Source organism: Hyperoodon ampullatus (genome assembly GCF_949752795.1).
Source record: "Hyperoodon ampullatus genome assembly, chromosome: 11".
Taxonomy (NCBI): domain Eukaryota; kingdom Metazoa; phylum Chordata; class Mammalia; order Artiodactyla; family Ziphiidae; genus Hyperoodon; species Hyperoodon ampullatus.
The window spans coordinates 46,204,331-46,227,137 of record NC_136924.1 but is presented as its reverse complement, the minus strand read 5'-3'; the positions used below and the strand labels follow the sequence as shown (position 1 = coordinate 46,227,137).

General features: G+C 35.6%; 1 protein-coding gene across 1 annotated transcript in view; it reads right to left on the bottom strand.

Moving 5' to 3' along the window:
- The window catches only part of REDIC1 (regulator of DNA class I crossover intermediates 1), a gene marked incomplete at its 3' end in the record, with an annotated part of 71,327 nt that overhangs the window by 1,957 nt on the left and 46,563 nt on the right, over window positions 1-22,807 (bottom strand). Inside the window, 2 exon segments of the mRNA XM_079714149.1 lie at window positions 1,226-1,308; window positions 7,227-7,290. Coding sequence (XP_079570275.1) covers window positions 1,226-1,308; window positions 7,227-7,290 — 147 coding nt within the window.

Sequence of the window (22,807 nt, the reverse complement as noted above, 5' to 3'; positions counted from 1 at the left end):
GTGAGAAGTAGATAAATATGCAATTTATTTTGGAGGTAAGAATGGATTGGATCAAGTGATGAAATGAATATGGTTAAGGAAGGCAGATGAGACAGAAAGAAATGCCAAACTAAAGTTTCTGGTATGAACAACCAAGTGGATAGAAAAGGTATCTACTAATATGGGAACTATCAGAAAAACTGATATGGGGAGATCAGAAGTGTTCAGTTTTTTTGTGAAATATCCAAGAAGATATCCAATAAGAAATTGGACACCTAATTAAGGATCTAAGCTAAAGTCATAAAGTTGAGAATTGTCATCAACCAGGTAATAGTATAAAAAAATCAATGGAGTATGTAACATCATCTAGAGTTTGGAGTGTAGGTTAAGAGAAGAATAGGCTCCTGAAGCAAACCCTAAACATTACAACATTTATATACAGGGAAAGGTGGAAGAGAAGTGGGTAAAGGCATAAAGTAGCATTCAGAGAGGTATGCAGGAAACTAAGATAGTGTGTATCACAAAAGCAAAGAGAAGAAAATATTTCAAGAAAAGAAAATAATAATTTCTACTAATATTTTTAGAAATTCTTGTACAATAAAAACTGAAAATTGTCCAATGAATTTGGCATCGTTAGAGGTCACTGGTGTCCTTCCTCAGCAAGAGCAGTTTGGACAGCAAGCTAGAGACAAAAGGTAGATGAAACGAAGATGGAAGAATTAGTGGAGAATTCCATTTAAACGTGATTTGTGAGAAACTCACTCAGAATATAATGCCATTCCAATTATTCAGATTACAGTTCCCACTCAGCATTAAACATGTCACTCCAATTATTCAGATTATAGTATTTTATAGTTTTCTTCACATAAGTCTTGAGACTTTCTTTTTGTGTGTATTATTGGTTGTTTTAGGTTTTCAATTATTGTGAATGGGTTCTTTTAAAAACTCTTTTAAAAGAAGAATGCATTTATCATATACACACACATACATCTCAGTAAGAGTGGGTTTTGTAAATAACAATGAACACATTCATCATCTCATAAGCATGAATGAATGATGCTCACTTACATTTTAATTTACATTCTTCTTACATTTTTAATATTTTCACATTTTTGTTTACATTTATTTTCACTATTATCTCAACTATTTTTTTTCAGAATGAGAAAGTAAACTATGAGAAATACAAATCATTCTAAATTAGTATAGCATATATTAACAAGCAAAAAAAAAAAAGAGTATAACTTACCATCTCTGAACTAGAACTGAAACAACTATCTGCTGGCCTTGGGGAGCAACTGGTAGACTGACTACTCTGTGAAGAATCAAGATCTGAAAATAAAAATTTAATTTGTGAAGAATGGTACCTATTAATATGTACATAGGCAGAAGATAGCTGCTGGTAAATAAGTTTAGCTAACATACTATAGAGCATTTTAAAAGTTAAAATTTTGGATATGTGGCAGCTTGCATTTTTGACAGGGTATTATGGATTTATTCTACATGTAAAAGATGTGTATCTACAAGTAAAATGAGGGTACCTAACGTAAGGGAAGAAAGGAGAACAGAGGAAATTGAATTGATTTTTTCCAATACAATGAACCATTTTTTATGAGCAAATAATTTAAAGTGTCAATCTGTAGGAAGGAGAAATAAGCCAAGTTAAGGTACCAGATATTTGCTAATTGAGTAAATGAAGTTCTATCACACAATCAAAACTATATTTAACCTTTAATATGATTTCATAACTATAGAATTTTAAAGCCAGTTATGAATTCAAAATAATATAAAAAGATATATAATCTATTGAAATTTGATGGTGACTGTGACACTGTTAAATTTATTTTTTAAAAAGCTGTATGTAAAAAAACTCAACTCAAAGCAACCAGTATGTTATTCTTTCATTATCTGCCTAATGTGTTCTCTTATGATTACAAGTAAAGTTTAAAAATGGGCCTGAAAAGTAGGTCATGACTCCCTAGAATGCATAAATACTATAGATCAACAGTAGCTTCAACCATTCCTCTTCTTGTTTGTGAAAATGAATTTGCTATCCAAAAAAAAAAAAAAGAAAAAGAAAAAGGTAATGGAATGTGGTGCAACAACACATATTAAATCACATGTCCTCCCATACACAACAGACCATGACTACTATTCATACCTCAGATCAGATCTGATGCCTTCTGTAACAGAATCTAACCGTCAGTCAGCTGAGAGGTAGAGAGAACTTAGGTAAATTCAGTTACCCTTAGTTAATCATTCTAGAAGGAATTTATACCCTACCAAAGCAGGTTCTCCTCAACAGTGGAAAGCAGAGAAAAGAAAAGTGAACAGTAAGATTTTACTAACAACATGATCTAAGGGCATTCCCCCACAACAAGGTTCATTCAGTTCATAAGTATAGTAAACCCATAGCTATTAGTAGAGAAGACAAATGTCTGTTAAATGAATGTCTTACCTCTAACAGTGTAAGAAAGGATATGTAGATTAAAATGTAAATTAAACAATTATTGAGTAATTACCTTATATAAGTCACTTAGTAGTTTTTAGGAATATGTGGCCATAATGCTCAAAGTATTCAGACTCTTGAGATGGAGAAAAAGACATTTATTTTTTAAAAATAGTCACAAAATTAAGCCCAACAATAGAAGTCATAGAAGGTACAAAAGTGGTAGAGACCTAAGTGTGATGAGCTCTAGGGAAAAAAGGTTTAGTGAAGAGTAATAGAGAAAGCACAAGATAAAGAATGGGTTTTGGAAGATGAATAAACAATATCCCAAAAGACAAGATGAAAAATAGCATATGGGATGGGGGAAAAGAAAGTGTAGAGGTGCACTTTAATACAAAATTAATTTTAGACTGTCTACCAAGGCAGCTAATTGGGGATTAATTAAAGAAGGGTGAAACTATATGAAAGCAGATTGCTAGGAGATTAACTCAATAATCAAGTTATGAAGTGATGAGGATCTGCAATAAAACAGTGGGACTGCGTTGAAGAGGCAAGTGATTCAAATTTCAAGAAAGCTTTCAAATAGCCTCAATTTTTATGTGTATGAACTTAGAAAATTTTTGTGAATCTGACATAACACTAATTACACTAATTACAAAATCTGAGAAAGATTAAACATGCACATACACACACACACATACATATTATAGGCCAATCTCACTTATAGGATCAATGCAAAAATTGTATATAAATATTAAAACATTTAAATTTAAAATTAAAGAACAAAAAAATTTAAAAATTAAATAGAATAGCAAACTTAATCATAATTCATCATGACTTGGTGGGATTTATTTTAGGAATGCTAGAATGGTCCATATCACAAAATCCATTAGCAAAATTCACCATTTTAAAAGATCTACACCACAATGAGATATCACCTCACACCCATTAAGATGGCTACTTATTGAAAAAAAAAACAGAAAATAATGTGTTGGCACTGATTTGGAGGAGTTGGAACCCTGGTGCACTATTTGTGGGAATGTAGAATGTTGTAGCTGATATGAAAAACAGTATGAATTGTTCTTCAAAAATTTAAAAACAGAACTTCCATATGATCCAGCAATCCCATTTCTAGGGATACATCCAAAAGAATTGAAAACAGAATCTTGAAGAGATATTTGCACACCCATGTTCACTGCAGAATTATAATAGCCAAGAGGTGGAAGCAACTTAAATGTCTATCGACAAAAGAATGGATACAGAAAATGTGGTTTACACATACTATGGAATATTATTCAGCATTATAAAAGAAGGAAATCCTGTTGTATGCTACAACATGGATGAACCTTGAAGACATTATGCTAAGTGAAATGTCACAAAAAGATAAATATTGTATGATTACATACAATATTTGTATATTGTATGATTACACTTATATTCAAACTCATAGAAACAGAATAGTGGTTGTCAGAGGCTGGGGGGAAGGAGAGGTATACTGTACCCTTTGAAATTGTTGGAGGGGTGAATTTTATGTTATGTGTTTTGGGGTACAAAAAAAGATATATGAGGGAAAGATAATAATCATTTCTACAGATGCCAATAATCACTCTTCCCCAAATTACTAATTGCCTCAAAATCACCTCTAAAAAAACTCTCAATAAAACAATCAACACACACGTGCCTAAGTCCAAAATCCAGACTCTTACTTAATGTAGAAACATGTGGTGTACATTCACGCTAAAGTAGCAACAAAAACAACGAAAAGTACCTACAGCTAAATCTAATAAAGAACATGCAGAATCTGCTTGAGGAAAACGTTAAAGTTCATAAAGGCATTTTAAACAACTATTAAAGATATAAAATTAGACTGAATTAATAAAAAGGCATCCTTATTCTTATATAGGGCTACTCAACATCATTAGGGTGACAATTCACACTTAATTAATGTATACATTTAGTACTTTCCCAATAAAAATTGAAACATTTCCTTGGCGGGACTTCCCCAGTGGTCCAGTGGTTAAGACTCCGCACTTCCACTGTAGGGGGCACAGGTTTGATCCCTGGTCGGGGAACTAAGATCCCACATGCCAAGCACTGCACTACCCCCACCAAAAAAAAAAACATTTCCTTGAAGTTACACAAGTTGACTTTAAAGTTTACATGTAAAATTAATCAAAAATAGCCAGAAAAATTCTTTAAAAAGTGCAAAGGGAGGTGTAACTCTTAGAAATTAAACATAGTATAAAGTAATCATAATAAAAATAATGTGCTATTAGCACATGAAGATTAGGAAAGATCAATGGAATGATAAAGAAAGCCCCAGAACAGACAGAAGTATATATGGGAAGTTGATACATAAAAAGGTAGTATTACAAATACCTAGGGAAAAGATGCATTTTTAAAAACTCGAATCAGGATAAACTCCTAAAACAGGATAAACTCTAAGCACAAAAATATAAAATCATACTAATACTAGAAGAAAATATAAGTGAATTCATTTGCAACCAGGGAGTGTAAACAGTCTTCCTAATTAAATCCAAAGGTATAAAAGATTGATAATATTAGCTACATAAAAAATGTTAAGCCTTTTGCAAAGCAGGAGACACCATAAGCAAAGTAAAAACAGACAAAATAAATCAAAAATTAATAATAAACTAGCAGAAAGTATTTGTGACATGTTACAAAGACCTAAATCTCTTTAATATTAATATATAAAGAGCTCTTAAATATCAAGAAAAAGATGTAAAAACTCAATGGGCCTAAGAACATGGAGAGTTCACAGGAAAAAAATCACAAATAGCCATTACACATTTTTAAAAGATGCTCAACTGCACTCATAGAAAAAGAAGTGCAAACTGAAACTTCTATCTATATATCTTTATAAGATTCACAAAAATTCCTAAGTTTGACCACAATCCCTGTTTGTGAGGCTGTGGAATAAAAAGCACATTTCTGGTAGGATTACAAAATGATGCAATGGGGAATTTGGAAATTTCTATCAAAATCAAATTTTGGCAACAACTATCAAAAAAACACCCCACAATATATCTCTTTGATTAAGCAATCCCACTTCTAGAAATTACCCTGAAAATGTACCTCCACAATTAAGAAATATGTGCTCAAAGTTGTTCACTGCACATTGTTTGTAAGAAAGATACTTGAAACAACCTAAATGTCCACCAACAGGGCACTGACTGAGTAAACTATAGATCATCCACAATGGGCATAAATAAAGGATGAATAAATGTCCAGTACTAATATGAGGAAATCTACAGAAAATTTATTAAATAAATCCATTTAATTCATCTATAAAATATACTGTATTAAATAAAATATCCTACATTACATTTAGAGTGCAAAGAGCAGGGAACTAAGACACAAATATATGTGCATTTATACACATCAGGCTTTATTTAGAAAAAAAGTCCACTGGAATGATAAACAGTAAACCAACAAAAAATAGCTACTCACATGAGGCAGAAGGAAATAGGGCAGACAGGAGAGGGATAGAAACCAAATTAATGCTTTACATATTAAAAAAATTAAATTAAGTAAAAAAGGAAAAAATCCATACAGATTTCTAGGTATCCCAATAGACTAGATATGCTGAAGAATCATTCCACTGCAAAATATTTAAAAAGTGCCAGAAAGTGCTGTCAATAAAAAGACAATATAGAATAAAAAGACCACTCAAATATGAAATATCTGCTACTCAAATATGAAATATCTGCTACACAGGAGTCTACAAGCAATCTGAATCTAGGATATATAAAAGTTATAAAGGACTAAGATATACAAAAGACACATCCCATAAAGAAAGCCAAACTTCCTAAAAGAAACACGGACAATAGACATGAAAGACATTTCACAGACGAAATATGGGCGGCCAATGAGCCTAATCAATAATGGGAAATATAAATTGAAATTGCAATGAGATATCACATTGCCAACAATGATAAAAAGCTGACCCAGTGTTAGTAAGAATATGTAACAGCTAAGATTCTTTACCTATTGCTAGTGGGAGTTTAAACTGGCACATCTACTTTGGAAAACAATTTTGCATTACCTAGAAGAGTGCATATCATATGAACTAGCCAATTCTACTTCTAGAATTATATCCTAGAAGAAATTTTTATACATGTGTGCCATGAGAAATGTCAAAAATTGTCAAAGTAGCATTGTTTATCATAGCAAAATATTAAAAACAACTCAAATAATCTTTGTCAGAAGATGCATACATAGATCGTGCTACATTCACACAATAGAAGGCTATATAGGTGAAAACAAATGATGAACTGTATTAGGGTCACAAGTGTCAGGGTGATTGAACCTCAAAACATATTACTGGGTGAACAAAAAGTAAGTTGCAGAAAAATGTATAGAGTTTGCCTCAATTTGTTGCAGAAAGCTCAAAAGCAAGCAATTGGAAAAGTCTATATGTGCTATCACAAAAAACAAATTCGGGAAAAGAGTTACCACTAGGGGGCAGGATAGGAAATGCAATTGAGAAGATATTCAAAAGTACTGATTATGTATTATTTCTTAAACTACTATACAAACTAAGTACAAAGGTATCTGTTTATTATTCAGTACGTTGTACATATATATAATATATCCTCATCATGTATAATTTTATAGAAGATAACATTAATTTTAAAGAGCCAATTGCATTATTAATATATTCTAAGATACTTATAAAATATATTTGCTGGCAAAACTCTAAAAAAACCTTAAAATTTAACTAATTTCTGTTAAAATGTTGTTTTTTAAAAGAATAAAATTCATTTATAGTTATACTGACAGGTTTTCTTAGTAGATGTTATCCCGCCTTTTAAAGAACACATTCCTCCTTCTTCCATCAGAATCTAGAAGAAAAACAAAATTTTAACAACTCCAAATAATATAAAATAATACCTAGTTATAGTTTCTTTTTAACCACACCAATTCATCTTATAGCATTCTTCTTTCATATTACTTTAATTCAACTAAGATGATTTTAAAATCGCAAAGAAAAATTTGCCTGTGATGAACAATAAAATGAAATAAAATATAATTGGTTTAGAAGCAGCAAGCAACAGAATAGACATTTACTAAGAAATAAATTATTGACAAAAAGGAAAGGCTTCAGGTAACCTTAGCAAATGTAGTTGAAAAAAGACAAAGATATTAAAGCAATTTGAAGATCTATTCTGTTATTCTCTTTCTAATTTCTTAAGTTGGATATCAGTTCATTTACTTTCAGGTTTTCTAAATAATAAAAGCTCTTAGAGGTAAAATTTTTCTTTATAACACACCACTGGCTTTGATTTTCATCAATTTCTATGTAATTTGCATTTTATTTTGATTTTTTCTTTTTTTTCTTTTTCATTGTTAAACCCATAGTGTTTCTTAATTTCCAAGAAGGTAAGGGAGGTTAAACACCTTCTGCTGTTGCTGTTGATTACTACTTTAATGATTTTTTACTAGAGAATGTGGCTATAAATCTCTCCATAGATAAATATCTTAGAGTTTCTTTATGGCTTATTATTATATATGAATTATGTTTATAAATGTACCATGGAGTCATAGAAAATAAATATTCTCTGTTGGTGGGATACAGTTTTTTAGATAGATAGGTAGTATAAAAGAGAAACTGTCTGGCTGCTCAATCAAACATGTTTCCCTTTCCTCTTAGTCATACAGCTAAACTACATTTCCTAGCCTCCCTTGCAGTTGGTTTGAACAAATGATTTAAGTTGTGGTCATTGGCAAATATGGTGCAGAACACTATCAGTCTTGGTCTATAAAAATTTTCTCCATAATCTCCCACTTCCTTTTCCCTCTGATATCAACATACAGTGCAAACATGGAAAGCTACCACTTAAAAGACAGCAGAGTCCATAGCAGCTAGAGGTCCTGAATAACTTTATAGAGCAGAACCTCTTCTCTAACCCCATTATTCAACCATTTAAAAAGTATTATATGTTCAGAGGACAGACAGCAGAAGCAAGAAGAACTACAATCCTGCAGCCTGTGGAAAAAAACCCACATTCATGGAAAGACAGAAAAGATGAAAAGGCAGAGGGCTATGTACCAGATGAAGGAACAAGATAAAACCCCAGAAAAACAACTAAATGAAGGGGAGATAGGCAACCTTACAGAAAAAGAATTCAGAATAATGATAGTGAAGATGATCCACAAGCTCGGAAAAAGAATGGAGGCAAAGATCAAGAAGATGCAAGAAATGTTTAACAAAGATCTAGAAGAATTAAAGAACAAACAAACAGAGATGAACAATACAATAACTGAAAAGAAAAATACACTAGAAGGAATCAAAAGCAGAATAACTGAGGCAGAAGAAGGGATAAGTGACCTGGAAGACAGAATGGTGGAATTCACTGCTGCAGAACAGAATAAAGAAAAAAGAATGAAAAGAAATGAGGACAGTCTAAGAGAACTCTGGGACAACATTAAACTCAACAACATCCACATTATAGGGGTCCCAGAAGGAGAAGAGGGAAAGGACCCGAGAAAATATTTGAAGAGATTATAGTTGAAAACTTCCCTAACATGGGAAAGGAAATAGCCAGCCAAGTCCAGGAAGTGCAGAGAGTCCCATACAGGAAAAACCCAAGGAGAAACACACCGAGACACATAGTAATCAAATTGGCAAAAATTAAAGACAAAGTACTGAAAGCAGTAAGGGAAAATGGACAGATAACATACAAGGGAGCTCCCATAAGGTTAACAGCTGATTTCTCTGCAGAAACTCTACAAGCCAGAGGGAGAGGCATCATATACTTAAAGTGAGGAAAGGGAAGAACCTACAACCAAGACTACTCTACCCAGCAAGTACCTCATTCAGATTCGATGGAGAAATCAAAAGCTTTATAGACAAGCAAAAGCTAAGAGAACTCAGCAACACCAAACCAGCTCTACAACAAATGCTAAAGGAACTTTTCTAGGTGGAAAATACAAGAGAAGAAAAGGACCTACAAAAACAAACCCAAAACAATTAAGAAAATGGTAATAGGAACATACATATTGATAATTACCTTAAACGTGAATGGATTAAATGCTCCAACCAAAAGACACAGCCTTGCTGAATGGATACAAATACAAGAACCATATATAAGCTGTCTAAAAGAGACCCACTTCAGACCTAGGGACACATTCAGACTGAAAGTGAGAGGATGGAAAAAGATATTCCCTGCAAATGGAAATCAAAAGAAAGCGGGAGTAGCAATACTCATATCAGACAAAATAGACTTTAAAATAAAGAATGTTACAAGAGAAAAGGAAGTCACTACATAAGGATCAAGGGATCCATCCAAGAAGAACATATAACAATTATAAATATATAGGCACCCAACATGGGAGCACCTCAATACATAAGGCAACTGCTAACAGCTATGAAAGATGAAATCGACAGTAACACAATAACAGTGGGGGACTTTAACGCTGCACTTACACCAATGGACAGATCATCCAAAGAGAAAATTAAAAAGGAAACACAAGCTTTACATGACACAATAGACCAGATGGATTTAATTGATATTTCTAGGACATTCCATCCCAAAACAGCAGATTACAATTTCTTCTCAAGTGCGCACAGAATATTCTCCAGGATAGATCACAACTTGGGTCACAAATCAAGGCTCAGTAAATTTAAGAAAATTGAAATCATATCAGGTATCTTTTCTGACCACAGTGCTATGAGATTAGAAATCAGTTACAGGGAAAAAAACCATAAAAACCACAAACACATGGAGGCTAAACAATACGTTACTAAATAACCAAGAGATCACTGAAGAAGTCAAAGAGGAAATCAAAAAATACCTAGAGACAAATGACAATGGAAACACGATGACCCAAAACCCATGGGATGCAGCAAAAGCAGTTCTAAGGGGGAAGTTTATAGCTATACAAGCTTACCTCAAGAAACAAGAAAGATCTCAAATAAACAATCTAACCTTACACCTAAAGGAACTAGAGAAAGAAGAACAATCAAAACCCAAAGTTAGCAGAAGGAAAGAAATCATAAAGATCAGAGCAGAAATAAATGAAATAGAAACAAAGAAAATAATAGCAAAGATCAATAAAATTAAAAAGTGGTTCTTTGAGAAGATAAATTTGATAAACCATTAGCCAGACTCATCAAGAAAAAGAGGGAGAGGACTCAAATCAATAAAATTAGAAATGAAAAAGGAGAAGTTAGAACAGACACCACAGAAATACAAAGCATCCTGAGAGACTACTACAAGCAACCCTATGCCAATAAAATGGACAACCTGGAAGAAATGGACAAATTCTTAGAAAGGTATAACCTTCCAAGACTGAAACAAGAAATAGAAAATATGAACAGACCAACTACAAATAATGAAATTGAAATGGTGATTAAAAATCTTCCAACAAACAAAAGCCCAGGACTAGATGGCTTCACAGGTGAATTCTATCAAACATTTAGAGATGAGCTAACACACATCCGTCTCAAACAATTCCAAAAATTTGCAGAGGAAGGAACAGTCCCAAACTCATTCTATGAGGCCACCATCACCCTGATAACAAAAGCAGACAAAGACACTACAAAAAAAAGAAAATTACAGACCAATATCACTGATGAATACAGACACAAAAATCTTCAGAAAATACTAGCAAACAGAATCCAACAACATATTAAAAGGATCATGCACCATGATCAAGTGAGATTTATCCCAGGGATTCAATAATTCTTCAATATATGCAAATCAATCAATGTGATATACCTTATTAACAAATTGAAGAATAAAAACCATATGATCATCTCAGTAGATGCAGAAAAAGCTTTTGACAAAATTCAATACCCATTTATGATAAAAACTCTCCAGAAAGTGGGCCTAGAGGTAACCTACCTCAATATAATAAAGGCCATATATGACAAACTCACAGCCAACATTGTTCTCAATGGTGAAAACCTGAAACCATTTCTTCTAAGATCAGGAACAAGACAAGGTTGCCCACTCTCACCGCTATTATTCAACATAGTTTTGGAAGTTTTAGCCACAGCAATCAGAGAAGAAAAAGAAAGAAAAGGAATCCAAATCAGAAAACAAACCCACAGCAAACATCATTCTCAACTGTGAAAAACTGAAAGCATTTCCTCTAAGATCAGGAACAAGACAAGGATGTCCACTCTCACCACTATTCAATATAGTTTTGTAAGTCCTAGCCACGGCAATCAGAGAAGAAAAAGAAATAAAAAGGAATACAAATTGGAAAAGAAGAAGTAAAGCTGTCACTGTTTGCAGATGACATGATACTATACATAGAGAATCCTAAAGATGCCACCAGAAAACTACTAGAGCTAATCAATGAATTTGGTAAAGTTGCAGGATACAAAATTAATGCACATAAATCTCTTGCATTCCTACACACTAATGATGAAATATCTCAAAGAGAAATTAAGGAAACAATCCCATTTACCATTGCAACAAAAAGAATAAAATACCTAGGAATAAACCTACCTAGGGAGACAAAAGACCTGTATGCAGAATACTATATGACACTGTTGAAAGAAATTAAAGATGATACCAACAGATGGAGAGATATACCATGTTCTTGGATTGGAAGAATCAATATTGTGAAAATGACTATACTACCCAAAACAATCTAGATTCAATGCAATCCTTATCAAATTACCAATGGCATTTTTCACAGAAGTAGAACCAAATATCTTAACATTTGTATGGAGACACAAAAGACGCCGAATAGCCAAAGAGGTCTTGAGGGAAAAAAACGGAGCTGGAGGAATCAGACTGCCTGACTTCAGACTATACTACAAAGCTACAGTAATCAAGAGAGTATGGTACCGGCACAAAAACAGAAATATAGATCAATGGAACAGGATAGAAAACCCAGAGATAAACCCACCCACCTATGATCAATTAATCTATGACAAAGGAGGCAAGGATATACAATGAAGAAAAGACAGTATCTTCAATAAGTGGTGCTGGGAAAACTGGACAGCTACATGTAAATGAATGAAATTAGAACACTCCCTAACACCATACACAAAAATAAACTCAAAATGGATTTGAGACCTAAATGTAAGACCCGACAGTATAAAACTCTTAGAGGAAAACATAGGAAGAACACTCTGACATAAATCACAGCAAGATCTTGATCCACCTCCTAGAGTAATGGAAATAAAAATAAAAATAAACAAATGGGACCTAATTAAACTTAAAAGCTTTTGCAAAGCAAAGGAAACTACAAACAAGACGAAAAGACAACCATCAGAATGGGAGAAAATATTTGCAAACAAATCAACAGACAAAGGATTAATCTCCAAAATATACAAACAGCTCATGCAGCTCAATATTAAAAAAAACAAACAACCCAATCCAAAAATGGGCAGAAGACCTAAATAGACATTTCTCCAAAGAAGACATACAGATGGCCAAGAAGCACATGAAAAGCTGCTCAACATCACTAATTATTAGAGAAATGCAAATCAAAGCTACAGTGAGGTATCACCTGACACCAGTTAGAATGGGCATCATCAGAAAATCCACAAACAACAAATGCTGGAGAGGGTGTGGAGAAAAGGGAACCCTCTTGCACTGTTGTTGGGAATGTAAATTGATATAGCCACTATGGAGAACAGTATGGAGGTTACTTATGAAACTAAAAAGAGAACTACCATATGACCCAGCAATCTTACTACTGGGCATATACCCTGACAAAACCATCACTCAAAAAGACACGTGCACCCCAGTGTTTACTGCAGCACTATTTACAATAGCCAGGTCATGGAAGCAGCCTAAATGCCCATCGACAGACGAATGGATAAAGAAGATGTGGTACATATATACAATGGAATATTAGCCATAAAAGGTAACGAAATTGGGTCATTTGTAAAGATGTGGATGAATCCAGAGACTGTCATACAGAGTGAAGTAAGTCAGAAAGAGAAAAACAAATATTGTATATTAACGCATATATGTGCAACCTAGAAAAATGGTACAGATGAACCAGTTTGCAGGGCAGAAATTTAGACACAAATGTAGAGAACAAATGTATGGACACCAAGAGGGAAAAGCGGCAGGGGGTGGTGGTGGTGGCGTGATGATTTGGGAGAATGGGATTGACATGTATACACTGATGTGTATAAAATAGATGAATAATAAGAATCCGCTGTATAAAAAAAAAGTATTGTAGGCTCAATCCTTAAAACATTCAAGTCTCAAACTTGTACCAGGAACCCACAAGCTGAGAAAGCTACACAGACCCCAAGATAGACATATACTCCAATGCCAACTTCAGATCTTTTGATAGAGAAAAACAGAAAAAGAGCAGCCCAAATAGAAAAAAAAAAAAAAAAAAAACTGAATTATTCAAGGAATTTCCCCCATTCTCTAGGTTCAGCAAGTCTTCACGATGCCTGCTCAGCAGGATTTCATAATTGGTATGGATCAGTAACTTTCTATATCCTCTTCTTCTCTTCTCTAAATGGGCATTTATTGCATTTATACTGCCCTTAATACTATATATTTTCTTTATATACATATCTTTTGCTATCTTTTTATTTTCAACCTTTATTATTATGTTCTACATGTTTCTTGAAAATTATGCAGAGATATTCGTCTCCTCAATTTGATATTCCTCTAATCTTGGTAAGAAACACCAGCCCTCTAATAAAATTTAATATATTGTTAAGCGGGATTCATTCCTTACATTCTACATTTATTGTTTATGTAGAAGTGTTCTCATTTTTTCCCACCTTGATCAGGTTTCCTACTGTGACATCCCCACTGTTTTGCATTCTGAAGTTCTTCCATGTGTCTCCATTTCTCTAGTGATTATCCTCCCATTTTAAACAATCATATTTAAACTGTATTCCTCTACTATTTTAAAATTAAATAAGTTGCAGTTAAAGATGGCAATGTAGAGGTATCCTGAACTCACCTTCTCCCATGGACACACTGAATCTACAGCTACACACAGAACAATTTCTTCCAAAAGAACCTCCCCTCCCCCAGAAAAACCCCAACTAGCCAAGAGCCTCCCACACATTGGCCAAATTAGAAAAAAACCTACATTGAAGCAGGTAGGACAGGCTGAGACTCAATCTCAGATTATGCTGAGACACCATAAACCCCACTCCAGGTGCAGCAATCCACAATCAGGAAGGAACTTACTACAAGTTTCTCCATGAAGAACTAATGGTTCGAACCTCATATTTGGTTCCTGAACTTCTAAGACCTGCAACGGAGAGATGAGCCTCCCAAACATCAAGATTTGAAAGCCAGTGAAGATCCACAAGACTATAGCAAACTGACAAACAGTTCTCAAAGTGTTTGCACAAGCTCCACAAGACTACTACCCAGGGCCTAGAGCAGAGGTAGCCCACTGACATACCCAATCTTTCTGTGAAAGAAGCCTATTAGTTTATCTTCATAGATGTGACCTGAACAGAAGGCTTCTAATTAAACTCATATCTAAGAGCAGACTGTAATCCTCTCCAGAGACCTCAGAGTCTAGGCACTATCTTCATGCTCTCCCTCTGCCTTGCTCCCAGAGATGAGCCTGTACACACATCTGTGCCCCAGTTTTTGTAGTTTCCACCCCTTGTCTGCCTTGCTCTGGTAGCCAATGGGTCTTACATTTGTAAGTCCTATAGCACTGTAACAAATGGAGAAAGAATTCTTAACCAGTTATTCCCCCAGAGCACAGCACAGAGGTAGCAGACTGAAACATACACTGAATGTTTCCATGAGAGAGGCTTATTTGCTTATCTTAAATCTTCAGCCTCAGGAACAGGCTTCTTATTTGACACACATTTAGAGACAGAATGAAATACTTTTCAAAGACCACAGAGATGAGCAGGTGCCATCTTTACGCTTTCCCTCTGCCTTATTCTAGGTTGTCACAAAGAATATCACTTGTTAAATCAGTAAACAAAGGATGCTGCAGCCATCAAGCCGTCAGCTACTGCAGCCTCCCCAACCCCCTGCACCCACAGGTGCACCCTGAGGGATTCAGGATAGAGAAAACAGGATACTGGACCTAGACAGTTAAGGTGCATATCAAAGGAATTATTTCAATGAGCCCAGACACTTGCATCTTCCCACATATAGAAAAGTGCTATATTATTAACTTGAGATGTCTGTTTTTTCTTTAATTAACAGTAATCCTTTGATGTTCTGACTATCTGTTTGTTTGTTCTTTGTTTTTCCAAAAACTCCTATGTATCCTGGCTCTTCCCTTACCTCTAAAGAACAGTTCCTCAGAGCTATCTGAGAGGCTGTCCCCTGGGCTTAAGTCCTCAGTATGCCTGCTGAATAAAACATAATTCTCAGTTTTTAGGTTGTGCATTTTTTTCAGTTGACATTGGTATCTCCCAGAAAAGAGTTTGTGAACACATCTGAGATCCTGACTTTTGAGGCTGCTGCCCAAAGGACACATCCCTTGATAGCCTGGCTCTGGTGGTCAGCAGCGCTTGTTTTCACAGGTTCAATGGGATGGTAGCAAACAAAGAAACAGTTCTCAACTGGCTATCACAACAGGTCTCAGAGCAGAGGGAGCAGAAAGAAATTCCCATCTTAAAGTTTTCTCATGGAAGAGGCATATTTGTGTACTTTAAAAGCTGTTGGCAGAGGGTCTGGCTTCCAATCAGACTAAATCTATGTTTTGACTGAGATCTTCCCCTTTAGGAACCTGGTGGTTTTGGCACACCCTCAACTGGGAGCCACTAAAAATGAACTAGGTTGCTTGGACAATCACAAAGGTTTGAGAGACAACAAAGACCTAGGGTGAGGTCGAAACATAGTGATCATCCCCTGCATGTGGCCACTCTTTCAAGACTAGAAGAGGTAGCTGTTTTCTCTAATGCATAAAAACCAACAAAGAGTGTCAGGGAAAATGAAGAAATAGAAGAATATTTTCCAGATGAAAGAAAAAGATAAAGCCTCAGAAGAAGACCTTAATGAAATGGAGATAAGCAATTTAGCTTATACCTTACAAAATAACAGCCATAAAACTGCTCGCTGAGGTCAGGAGATCAGCACATGAGCTAAGTGAGAATTTCAACAAAGAAACAGAAAATACCAAACAGAAATCAGAGCTGAAGAATACAATAACTGAACCAAAAAATACAACAGAAAGGTTCAACAGAAGACCAGATTAAGCTGAAGAAGTGATCAGAAGATTCAAAATAAGGCAAAGGAATTCATCAAATCAGAGTAGCAAAAAAGATAAAGGAATGGAAAAAAAGTGAAAATAGCGTAAGGGACTTATGGGACAATATCAAGTGGACCAATCTTCATATTATAGGGGTCCAAAAATGAAAAGAAGAAGAAAAAAGGGCAGAAAACTGGTTTGAAAAAATTATGGCCAATAAATTCCCTAACGTGGGGAAGGAAACATACCTCTAGATCCAAGAAGACAATAAAGTTCCAAATAAGAAGAATCCAAAGAGACTCTCACCAGGACACATTATAATTAACTTATCAAAAGTTAAAAACAAGGAGACAGTCTTAAAAGCAAGAGAAAAACAACTTGTTAAGTATAAGGGAAACCTCATAAGACTATCAGCAGGTTTTTCAGCATAAACTTTGCAGTCCAGAAAGGAGTGGCACAATATATTCAAATTGCAGGAAGGAAAAAAAAAAATTACCAACCAACAATACTCTACCTGGAAAATTTGTTCTTCAGATTAGAAGAGATAAAGAGTTTTCCAGAAAGGCAAAAACTAAAGGAGTTTTTCACCACTAGACTGGCCTTAAAAGAAATGTTAAAAGAACTTCTTTAAGACAAAATAACAGTAATTAGTAACAGGAAAATATGTGAAAGTATAAATCTCACTGGTAAAGGTAAATATGTAAAATTTAGAATAATCTAATGTTGTAAGGATGGTTAATCACTTATAAAACTAGTATGAAAGTTAAAAGACAAAAGTAGTAAAAATAACAACTACAGTAATTTGTTAATAGATACACAAGATAAGAAGAAGTAAGATGTGACATCGAAAACAAAATGGGGGAGGGAAATAAAAATGTAGAGCTTTTATCTTGAGCTCAAGATGGTGAAGTAGAAGAATGTGGACTCATCCCTTCTTACAGAAACACCAAAATCATAACTAATTGCTGAACAACCATGGACTGAAAAATGCTAGAACCTTCCAAAAAAGATACCCTACAGCCTAAGACAAAGAAGAAGCCACAATGAGACATTAGGAGGGGCACAATCACGATAAGATCAAACACCATACCAGCCAGGTGGGTGACCCATGGACTGGAGAGCAATTGTGCCACAGAGGCCCTCTTGCAGGAGTGAAAGTCTTGAGCCCCATGTCAGTCTTCCCAGCCTGGGGGTCCAGCAATGGAGGAGGAGCCCCCAGGGAATCTGGCTTTGAAAGCCTGTGGGGTTTGATCACAGAAAATCCATGGAACTGGAGGAAACAGAGACTCCACTCTTGAAGGGGGTACAGAAGGTTCTGTGTGGAACAGAACCCAGGGGAAAAAAGCTGTGACCTCATAAAAGACAGGGCCAGACCTACCTGCTAATATTGGAGGGTATCCTGCAGAGGCAGGGAGTGGTTATGGCTCACTGTGGGGACAAAGACACTGGCAGTGGCAGTTCTGGGGAGTATTCTTTTAGTGAATACTCCCAGAGGCTGCCATTAGCCCCACTCAAAAGTGTTGGGTGCCCCAGGCCAAACAACAAACGGCAGGAACACAGCCCCACCCATCAGCAGACAGGCTGCTTAAAGGTTTCTTGAGCATGGCCCTGCCCACCGGAGGGACAAGACCAAGCTCCACTCACCAGTGGAGTCCCTTTATCAGGAAATCTGCAAAACCTCTTACACACCCTCAACCACCAGAGGACAGACAGAAGCAAGAACTACAATCCTGCAGCCTGTGGAACAGAAACCACAATCACAGAAAGTTAGACAAAATGAGAAGGCAGAGGAATACCTCCCAGATGAAGCAACAAGATAAAACCCCAGAAGAACAACTAAGAGAAGTGGAGATAGGCAATCTGCTAGAAAAAGAATTCAGAATACTGATAGTGAAGATGATCCAAGATGCTGGAAAAAGAATGGAGGCAAGGATTGAGAAGGTTCAAGAAATGTTTAACAAAGACTTAGAAGAATTAAGAACAAACAGAGATGAACAATACAATAACTGAAGTGAAAAACAGACTAGAAGGAATCAATAGCAGAATAACTGAGGCAGAAGAATGAATAAGTGACGTGGAAGACAGAATGGTGGAAATCACTGCTGCAGTGCAGAACAGAATAAAGAAAAAAGAATGAAAAGAAATGAAGACTGCCAAAGAGATCTCTGGGACAACGTTAAATGCACCAACATTTTCATTACAGGGGTTCCAGAAAGAGAAGAGAGAGAGAAAGGACCCGAGAAAATATTTGAAGAGATTATAGTCGAAAACTTCCTTAACATGGGAAAGGAAATAGCCACCCAAGTCCAGGAAGCACAGAGAGTCCTGGGCAGGATAAACCCAAGGAGAAACATGCCGAGACACACAGTAATCAAACTGACAAAAATTAAAGATAAAGAAAAAATACTAAAAGCAACAAGGGAAAAGCAACAAATAACATAGAAGGGAACTCCCATAAGGTTAACAGCTGATATCTCAGCAGAAACTCTGCAGGCGAGAAGGAGTGGCACAATATATTAAAATGATGAAAGGGAAAAACCTACAACCAAGAATACTCTACTGAGCAAGGCTTTAATCGAGGTTCAATGGAGAAATCAAAAGCTTTACAGAGGGGCTTCCCTGGTGGCGCAGTGGTTGGGGGTCCGCCTGCCGATGCAGGGGACACGGGTTCGTGCCCCGGTCTGGGAGGATCCCACATGCCGCGGAGCGGTTGGGCCTGTGAGCCATGGCCGTTGGGCCTGCGCGTCCGGAGCCTGTGCTCCACAACGGGAGAGGCCACAGCAGTGAGAGGCCCGCATACAGCAAAAAAAAAAAAAAAAGCTTTACAGAGAAGCAAAAGCTAAGAGAATTCAGCACCACCAGACGAGCTTTGCAACAAATGCTAAAGGAACTTCTCTAAGCAGAAAAGAATAAGCCACAACTAAAAATGGGAAAATCACTAATGGAAAAGCTCACTGGTAAAGGCAAACAAACAGTAAATGTAGGAAATCATCTGTACAAAATATGGTATCAAAACCAGAAATTGTGAGAAGAGGAGAGCACAAATGCAGGATATTGGAAAGGCATTTGAAATGAAAAGACAAGCAACTTAAAACAATCTTGCTTATATATAGACTGCTATATCAAAGCCTCATGGTAACTGCAAACTGAAAATCTACAATACATACACACATAAAGCAGAATAAGCAATGCAAACACAACACTAAAGTTAGCCATCAAATCACAAGAAAAAAGAACAAAAGAGGAAGGGAAGAAAAAAGACCAATAAAAACAAACACAAAACAATTAACAAAATGGCAATAAATACATATATATCAATAATTACTTAAATGTAAACAGATTAATTGCTCCATCCAAAAGACAGAGACTGGCTGAACGGATACAAAAACAAGACCCATATATCTTCTGTCTACAAGAGACCCACTTCAGATCTAGGGACACATACAGACTGAAAATTAGGGGATGGAAAAAGTGTTCCATGCAAATGAAAATCAAAAGAAAGATGGAGTCACAATACTCATATTGGACAAAATACACTTTAAAATAAAGACTTTACAAGAGACCAAGAAAGACATTACATAATGATCAAGGGAACAATCCAAGAAGAAGATATAACAATTGTAAGTATATATGCACCCAAATAAGAGTACCTCAATATATAAGACAAATATTAACAGCCATAAAGGGAGAAATCGACAGGAACACAATATTAGTGGGGGACTTTAACACCCCAATTTCATCAGTGGACAGATCATTCAGACAGAAAATCAATAAGGAAACACAGGCCTTAAATGACACATTAGACCAGGTGGACTTAACTGATATTTACAGAGCATCCCATCCAAAAGCAGAAGAATACACATTCCTCTCAAGTGCACATGAAACATTCTCCAGGATTGATCACTGGGCCACAAAGTGAGCCTCAGGAAATTTAAGAAAACTGAAATCGTATCAAGCATCTTTTCTGACCACAGCACTATGAGATTAGAAATCAACAAACAGAAAAAAAACTGTAAAAAAACACAAACACATAGAAGTTAAACAATATCCTACTAAACAACCAATGGAAAGAGGAAATCAGAAAAATACGTACAGGCAGTTTAAAGGGTCTGGAGGAAAAAGAAGTTTGGCAGTCACAGAGAGGGGGTCTGGGAAGCACCTGGCAAGCAGCTCTCCAGATTACAGAACTTGACTGAAGTTAAGGAACTTCTGGACAGAGAGGCTTAAAATTTGGATGCATATCATTTCTCTAAAAGGATCTTGGTTCATGAGCCAGGGGTTGGGCTGAAGCTCCTGTGATGGGAGCTCTGAGTCCAAACCATGGGACTAACAGAGAACCTCAGACCCCAGGGAATATTCATTGGAGTGAAGTCTCCCAGAGTTCCTCATCTCTGAACCAAGACTTAGCTCTACTCAACAGCTTACAAACTCCACTGTTGGAAGCCTCAGGCCAAGCAACCACTAAGATAGGAACACAATCCCACCCATAAAGAAAAAAAAAAAATGAGACGGCAAAAAAAATATGTCACAGATGAAGGAGCAAGGTAAAAACTTACAGGACCAATAAATGAAGAGAAAATAGGGAATCTACCTGAAAAAGAATTCAAAGTAATGATAGTAAAGATGATCCAGAATCTCAGAAATAGAATGGAGGCATGGATTGAGAAAACACAAGAAATGTTTAACAAAGATCTAGAAGAACTAAAGAACAAACAAACAGAGATGAGCAACACAATAACTGAAATGAAAAATACACTGGAAGGAATGAATAACCAAGGCAGAAGAACAAATAAGTGAGCTGGAAGACAAAATGGTGGAAATAACTGCCAAGAGCAGAAAAACGAAAAAAGAATGAAAAGAATTGAAGACAATCTCAGAGACCGCTGGGGCAACACTGAATGCACCAACATTTGAATTATAGGGGTCCCAGAAGAAGAAGAGAAAAACAAAGGGTCTGAGAAAATATTGGAAGAGATTATGGTGGAAAACTTCCCTAATATGGGAAAGGAAATAGTCACCCAAGTCCAGGAAGCACAGAGAGTCCCATAAAGGATACACCCTAGGGCAAACACACCAAGACACATATTAATCAATCTAACAAAAATTAAATTCAAAGAAAAAAATATTAAAAGCAGCAAGGGAAAAACAAAAAAATACATACAAAGGAGTCCCCATAAGGTTATCAGCTGATTTTTCAGCAGAAACTCTGCAGGCTAGAGGGAGTGGCAGGATATACTTAAAGTGATGAAAAAGAAAAACCTACAACCAAGATTAATCTACCCAGCAAGGATCTCATTCAGATTCAATGGAGAAGTCAAAAGCTTTTCAGACAAGAAAAAGCTAATAGAATTCAGCACCACCAAACCAGCTTTACAACAAATGTTAAAGAAACTTCTCTAGGTGGGAAACACAAGAAAAGAAAAAGACCCACAAAAACAAATCCAAAATAATTAAGAAAATGGTAATAGGAACATATATATCAATAATAACCTTGAATGTAAATGGATTAAATGTCCCAACCAAAATATACAGACTGGCTGAATGGATACAAAAACAAGACCCATATATATACTGTCTTCACTTCAGAACAAGGGACACATACTGACTGAAAATGAAGGGATGGAAATAGATATTCCACGCAAATGGAAATCAAAAGAAAGCTGGAGTATCAATACTCATATCAGATAACATAGCCTTTAAAATAAAGACTGTTACAAGAGATAAGGAAGAACATTACCTAATGATCAAGAGATCAATCCAAGAAAAAGATATAACAATTATAAATGTTTATGTACCCAACAAAGGAGCACCACAATACATAAGGCAAATGCTAACAACCATGAAAGGGGAAATTGACAGTAATACAATAATAGTAGGGGACTTTAACACCCCACTTACACCAATGGACAGATCATCCAAAGAGAAAATAAATACGGAAACACAAGGTTTAAATGCCACAATAAACCAGATAGGTTTAATTACTATTTATAGAACATTCCACCCAAAAGTGGTAGAATACACTTTCTTCTCAAGTGCAAACAGAACATTCTCAGAATAGATCATATCTTGGATCACAAATCAAGCCTCAGAAAATTTAAGAAAATTGAAATTGTATCAAGCATCTTTTCTGACCACAATGCTATGAGACTGGAAATCAATTACAGGAAAAAGACTATAAAAAACACAAATACATGGAGGCTAAACAGTGCAGTATGAAATAACCAAGATATCACTGAAAAATCA